At 34.8% G+C, this 7809-nt stretch overlaps 1 protein-coding gene across 1 annotated transcript in view; it reads right to left on the reverse strand.

The window, feature by feature from the left end:
* Positions 1 to 7809, reverse strand: part of ACBD5 (acyl-CoA binding domain containing 5) — a 48662-nt gene that overhangs the window by 2973 nt on the left and 37880 nt on the right. The window contains exons 8-9 of the mRNA XM_012654854.1: positions 3273 to 3317; positions 2855 to 2964 (exon numbers count right to left, since the gene is read on the reverse strand). Of these exons, the coding sequence (XP_012510308.1) occupies positions 2855 to 2964; positions 3273 to 3317 (155 nt within the window). The remainder of the gene's footprint in view (positions 1 to 2854; positions 2965 to 3272; positions 3318 to 7809) is intronic.

Below are 7809 nucleotides of genomic sequence, written 5' to 3' on the forward strand. Positions count from 1 at the left end.
GTGAGCTATGAGGATAATACTGCACTCCAGCCTGAGCTATAGAGCAAGACCCTATCTCTAAAAGAAAAAAACAAAAACTGGCCTCTACTCTTTAAGATTGTCGATGTCATGAAACACAAAAACACCTGAAGCACTGTTCCAGGTCAAAAACACTTAAAGAAAAAAAAAAAAAAAAACACTTAAAGAAATGTGACAATTGAATGGAAAGCATGATCCAGAATGTTCCTTTGCCATAAAGGACATTATTGGAACAATTGGTAAATCAGAATTAAGGTCTGTGGATTACATAATGTTACATTAATGTTAATTTCCTGATTTTAATCATTATACTTATGTTTATAGGAAATACACACTGAAGCATTTAGGGGTAAAGAAGAATCCTGTATACAACAGTTCAGGAAAAAATATATATATTTAAAAGTTTATCACAAATGGATAGCTAATTTTATATACATATAGGACTATCCCAGTGTCTGTCTGTGTCCACATATTTATTAAATAAAACGAAAACTTTTCCATGTCATATGGTACTTGAGTTTGCCATCTTGCCCATGGAGGGTATTCGGTCATGCATTCGACACACATTTATTGAACAACTGCTATGTGCCAGCCGCTACACTAGGAGATGAGCTATGGCATGATCCCTATTATGGGTTAAGGCACACCCTCTACTACCCACACTTTTCTCATCCTAAGCAGATTTCTAGACCTTTCTCTTAATCTCTAATACAGATCCTATCTCTTCTAAACCATACACACTACTCTCTAGCCTTCATTCCTTTAACTGTCAGATTAAAAATTGCTAAACACAGCCAGATTAAAAGATACCTAAATCTCCTCCAGGCTAAAACTTGTTTCCGTATCAAATAAGGCCCTACTTCCAATCCCAGTTAATCTGTCACATACATAAACAAACAATACCAAAAAATCACTATACCTCATCAAAATGAAGTTAGTTCTACAGTGCTTAAATAATTTGCAATTTGGAAGGATCAAACACTTAACATACAGTAAAAAAAACTTGATAAAGATTCAATAACAAAGTAGAAAATGAATAGGAAAGAGTTTCTCCATTCAGAGACATCTGTGAACAACTGAAAGGCATATTTAGGAGAAATAGCAAACAACTTTTTACTATACTTCTATTAGTAAGAAACATTTAAAAAGTTAATTTTAGAAAAACTCCAATTTTCTGCAACTGCTTAAGCAGAATACAGTTTGTTTTTCCATCTTTAATGAAGTGATAAGCTGTTTCAACCTTAAGCATAAAATAAATTATTAACCAAAGTAAGCTTTGTTTTTGTCCTATGCCAAATTTCGCTACTCTCCACCTCTCAACTTTCTACAAAGGAAACATGAAAAGGAACTTTGAAATGCATTGCAAAATATGTAAACACCTACCTTCAGTGTCCTTGTGCCCTGCAGCGTAAATCCAGCATTAATACATATCAAAAAAAGGTTTGGTTCTTTTTTTCCTCACATTACCAGGGATATGAGAATATAAAACACCAAATCCAACCATCACAGAACAAATTTAAAATGTGTCAAAGAATAAAAGAAAGGGTTTAAATTAAAGTATGTATCTTAACAACTAAAATGACACATACACAAATGGATTGGAAAAGGGAAAAATAAAACTAAGAAAGTAATTTATGCTTCTGAAATCTTACTGAAGCTTTTTCAAGTGAGTAGGGGTATTCTAACAATATTCATGTATTGGAAAATGTATTCAGCTCATTAATGAACATAAATCAAAACTGTCTTAACATAAGTGGAGAACAAGGAAAACGAAAATGCTTCACCCAGTGTGACATGCGTTTCAGTCTGTCCACTACAAGGTATGATAACTGGGGCACCCAGAGTGCTGCCTGTCCCTTTTACATAAGAGAAGGACAAATGCTTTACGTTATCAAGCATAACTAGAAACTTGGGTTCTTTGGTAAAGGAAAAACATACCATAAATACTTAAACCTGTAAATTTTTGAAAATGTGTGCACATTATGATCAAATGTCCTATTTCTTTTCCCCACCTGTTGTTACTTAATGGGAAAGTGATGAAACACTGAAAACCTAATCAATGTGCGAGCAGTGAGGTAAATAATGGTCTATTTTCCCACTCATTCATCAGTTTACACAGTGTCCAAAAAAGGACACTTTTTAGATTTAAGGATTTCCTTGAACCTAAGGGTTTTGGCCTCAGCTTATTCCTAACACAGACAGACTCAGGGTACTTTCAGGGATTCCAATCTATTATTCTCAGTGGTATCTCCTGTTATCCCAAACTGGAATTCTGGCCCTCAAATTGAAGTAATCCCTAATTCTAGAGAGAGTCAACCACCAGGCTGAAAATTTTCTGAAACGTCAATGTCTGTATTTCAAAGGTGTATTTTTCATTTACTTATTTATTTTTAAATTTTTTTCCCTTTTTTAGGTCATCTTAGCTTCAGAATATATTTCAAAGGTATAGAGAGCAAACAGGCATTATTTATTTATCTTCCCATGATCCTTTATATCAGCAAAGGACCCGAAAGAAACATCAGACTATAAGAGCATTGTTTCCTCATAAGCCCTAAAATTTAAGCAGCATGTTGTCATTGTCATGTTGTTGCCTAAATCAAAGCTGTACGAATCCATCAGATGTTCTCAAGAGAAAAATTTTTTAAGTCTAACACGTACTAGAAATCCACAAGATACCATTTCCAAGGTAATTTCAGCCTGAGGATCAGTATAGCATGTTCAGTATGATAATATATCTATAAAATGGACCTATCCCCTTAATTGCTGCTAAAAGCTCTGCCTATTATAGGTTATACGAGTTTATACATCATTTCAAATTATGAAACTGTAGAATTACCTTCTCCTTCTTTGATAATAAAAATGCACCAGCCACTGGGCAATAAAAGGCCATATGATAGCAAAAGTTAATGCACCAGGAGATATCTCGAAGGGCCACCAAGATGGTCTCTGAAAAAATACAATAAGCTTGTCACCAATCTATTATATATCGCATGTATAAATTTAAAAATATACCGAGAAAAATTTTGAAAATACGAAACTAGTAACAAATCTCACTCCTGCTGAATTCAGAGCATAATTCAGTAGGCAGACTTTCAGGAGTACTTCAGACTTAAATAAACACAAAAACAAATATTTAACTTCAAAGCTCTAATAGAGTAGATCTCATTTGGAATACTTTAAGAATCTCTTATGTTCTAAATGTGTTATAACTTATTTGAAATCCTGGCACTTACATTTAAGAAAAATTTTCTCACCTGTGAGGGGGGCTGATTACTAGTCTGCACTGTTGATGATTTTGCCTATAAATATAAATGAAAGTGATTTAGCCTTGACAAAATGAAAAAAAACCAGTAATTTTTCTATCTCTTATCTTGCTTTAAAAAGGCAGAAATATTAGTCTATTCTCTATTTTTCTGCTAACTATGTTTTGATTATCCTAAAACTCATACTGACAAAGGACGAGTTCCCCAAAATTGTGAGCCAAACAAATACCTTGGATACTTTGCATTTTACAGTTCAAATTATATGAAATTATCAAAATATCAATCTAAACCCTTATTTTATAGTCTTATTAAATTACCTATTCAATTTTCTTAATTAATTCCTCAGTTTCCACACAAACTACCAATTTACAAACACATTTGAAAACTGTAGTTTTGATTATTAATTAAAATAAAAAGACTGTAAACAATATCCAAAGATCTGGAAATTCATGACAAATCATAGAGTTATACAGATATGAGAAACATGAAACTGCTAGTGTTACAGGTTTTAAAATAAGAAGTAGCATAAATTAAGCAGAAAATTTTCAGATTTAGGAAATTCAGATTTCAATTTGGCTCATTCCAAAGACAAGTTTCCTTAGGGTTGTTATTAGTAACTTATTATTCTAGTTTCCCGACTTATTATAACTTTAGAGAAACGGTATGAACATTAGTAAGATCATTCATTCATTCATTCAATAAATGTTTCTTAGCATCTTCTATGTACCAGTCAATATTCCAGGCACTAGAGATACAGGAGGCAGCAAAAGGACAAAAATCTCTGCCCTGATGAAGTTTATACTCTAATGGAGGGACATAAAAAATAACAAATAAAGCAGTAAAACATATGGTATATCAGGCGGTGATAAATGCTATAAAGAAAGATAAAACAAGGAAGGGAGATGGGAAATGTCAGAGGAGGGGAGGCTTGCAGAGAATTATTACATAGAGTGTTCAGGGGAGGCTTAAAATTATGGCTAACTGGAAGAACAGCCTTCTGTACAGAGGGAATAAGAAGCTCAAAGACCCAGAGTGGGAGGGAGCCTGCTGGCAAGTTCAAGGAACAGCTAGGAGGCCAGTGTGCTGAAGTGGAGTGAGTGAGAAGGAAAATGGGGAAGAGCAGGCTTTTGTATTTCTTTGTTACAGGTTGTCTGATTTCAAGGAGCCCAGTATGACTGTAACTTACAGGTAAAACTGAATTAGTTGCCACTGGATGTTGCATTAGTCCTTACAGACCATGAAGGTGTTAAATGATGAATTACAGTTCTAGTATACTCAAGCTCAACAGGCCAAGTGCTGAAATGCTTTGTAGGCATTAATAATCTTCAGCCAAGAAATTTACCCTATGGCCCTAAAGACTAAACGGAATAAAGGGTAGATTTACAAAACTGAGCTCTTAGGTATCCAATGACTTATCCAAGGTCACATTAGCCAGTGTAGTTTAGATTGGAATTCAAGGTGACCAAACTCCAATGTGACAGAGACAACTATTCTTCATTAAAGCAGCAACTAACAAATGCTCGGGTCGAATCAGAACTATTAAATGGAACTACAAGTGGATTTTTTTCTCAGTAATAAATGGTCTAGAATGGCAAATGAAGATTCCTAAAGACCACTGCTTACAGCTCAGAAGCAACCAGTACTATCTATATAATTAGCATTATGATTTTTTTGTGCTTTAAAGATATTTATCCACATATATCTTTAGATATTTAGAAAACCAAAGTCTAATCATTTTATGATTCTATTGCTGGATTAAAATGAAGGATCACTATACTCTGGTTTCTCTTCAAAACGAATAAATCTTTCACCTTTTACTAAAGATTTCCGTGGAGAGGGACAGTTATGAGTTGGTAACCAAATTTTTTGAGGTCTTGCTTAGGCAAGGCTAAGTATATAGAAAAAAAAATAATAATAAAATAAAATAAAATAAAAGATTACTGAATTTTTTTGCAATTCACTTTGAAAGGGAAAATTTCATACAATAGTAATCGCTACAAAGGGAATATGAAGATAGAAACTTATTTAAGCACTGTGTTCCAGGCATTATGCTAAGCATTGTATTTCATCCTCTGATCCAGCATATAGGGTAGGCGCTATTAATATTCTCATTTTATTGATAAGGAAACTGAGGCATAAAGAAGTTAAACAACCTGACTTCAGATCACACAGTAAGTGGCAGAGCCAGGATTTGAACCATGTACTTTACTCCAAGGTCAGCTATACTATGATAGCTCCCTTTTTATTGTCACACCCTTTGCCTAAAACAAAGTATTTGGTATGTGGCCATGCAACAAATATTTACTGAGTGAATGAGTCTAAGGATATATTTTACAAAAAAATAATATACTGCAGGCACCTTCCTGTGGTGGAAAATGTATTACATGAGAAATCAGGAGTCTTTACTTACGGAACTTGCTCTGCCACTGATTAATGTATCTTCTCAGCATCTCTGCATCCTCATCAGCTAAATAAGAGTGTTGAACTAAGTTTTCCGCAGTTCTATAATCTATTATTCTATCCATTCACTTCTTTTATGAGTCATCCAAGTGAATTATGCAAATTTTAAGGAAGAAAGTCCTTATCATGTCAAAGTCTTTTTTAAAAAGTTCTATACAAGAAAATAGTAGGGCCAAGCATGGTGGCTCACGCTTGTAATCCTAGCACTCTGGGAGGCTGAGGCAGGAGGATCGCTTGAGGTCAGGAGTTTGAGACCAGCCTAAGCAAGAGCGAGACCCCATCTCTACTAAAAACAGAAAAATATGCTGGGTGTGGTGGCATGCACCTGTAATCCCAGCCACTCGGGAGGCTGAGGTAGGAGGATCGCTCAAGCCCAAGACTTTAAGGTCGCTGTGAGCTAGGCTGACGCCATGGCACTCTAGCCCAGGTGACAGAGTGAGACTCCATTTCAAAAAAAAAAGAAAACAATGAAAAAGTAAACTTCTAAAAATATATATATCAAAATAATTTGAATACCATTATTGCAATATGTACAATATATCAATATAATATGTTGAAATATAGTCAATGTTTCAAATACAGGGAATATATACAAAATATTCTTTTTTTAAAAAACATCACAGAACAAGAAAAACAAACTACCAGGAACAATAATGTTCAATGATAACTGAACAAATGAGGTTTCCTGCATGGGTAGCTCCTTTTTGCTTCCTTTAAGATAATTCTGTATTAATCTAGGGATAGTATGAGGGGATATGTTTTATTTCTCAAGCACATATAAAATAGAATTTTCTTATTAATGAAAGATACAAATTAAACAGTTTGTTTGATATCAATAACCTACACTTACCTGTATAAACAACACAATGTCATTTACTTAAAGCACTAATCTCTTTTCTTTTTCGTATTCAATTTTCCTTTAATTTCTTGTACTTAAAAAAAATAAACTGGCTTTAATGTTCTCATCTAAAATCTATTTTTTCTTATTGTGAAGGAGATTCTGAAACACTGGATCATACATATAAGGCATTACTTTAACCTCTTTTCCATTATACACCCTGTTGAGAATCAGATGAAGACAATAAATCCTCTCCTCTCAAAAAATGCAAAATGAGGCCAGGCGCAGTGGCTCATGCCTGTAATTCCAGCATTCTGGGAGTCCTGAAAGTCTAGGGATTCACAGTCTACTTGATAATAAAATATAATTGAAAATCCTGGAGGTACATGTAATTGAGAAGCCTTATCATAACTTGATCAAGTTGCTTACTAGGGAAAGGGTAAGATATTCACAATGGCTGTTTAGAAAGCCAGCAGTATCGGTTTCTTTACATATTAATTCATCTTGCTATGGAAGCACATCATCTTTGATTAATTGCTACAAATTCTTGGTAACATCTGTTACGGGGACAAGTCAGGAGACCAATGGGGAAGATCACCAGCAGCCACATGAAACCTCTGCAGCTGACCCCAGGATTCTCACAGCCCAGTCAAAACTGCGAACCAAGCCGAAGGGTCCCTCCCTGTGAACCGTTTCTTTTAGTACTTCCTCCAGCAACAGCTGTCTAGGTTTATCTAGCACAGGTTAGCGATCTGCCACCATAGAAAGCCCACTAGCCCAGGACACGAGACATCTGGATTCCGCTGGAGTTTCTGCAACTGACTAGCTGTACTGCCTTGTCAGAGGGTTAATACCTTTAGCTCTTACAGGGTTCAAAAGATAGTGGAGGTCAAAGTATAACTACATTCCTCTCTGGCTTTCAAGTTTTGATCCTAAAACTAACTTACACTAAAAAAATTAGCAACTTAATGTATTAACTCTACCAGCAAAAATGATGGTAGAAAGAATTCAAGATAGAAGACAGTGCTTACTACAAAAGAATGATTTTTCAGTGATGGACCGCAGGGCATTAAGAAAGGTCTCTTTATTAGTTCATCAAACTGCGCTGTGTAGCAGCGATTATTCTAATACCAAGCACCTACCTCCCACCTCCAGCAGGGCTACTGCTAATTTTACACTCTGAAAATTTTCAATTATAAATATTTTAAGTGATCTTTAGCTTCTGGGTCA

The sequence above is a fragment of the Propithecus coquereli genome, unplaced genomic scaffold (genome assembly GCF_000956105.1).
Source record: "Propithecus coquereli isolate 6110/MARCELLA unplaced genomic scaffold, Pcoq_1.0 Scaffold45, whole genome shotgun sequence".
Taxonomy (NCBI): Eukaryota; Metazoa; Chordata; class Mammalia; order Primates; family Indriidae; genus Propithecus; species Propithecus coquereli.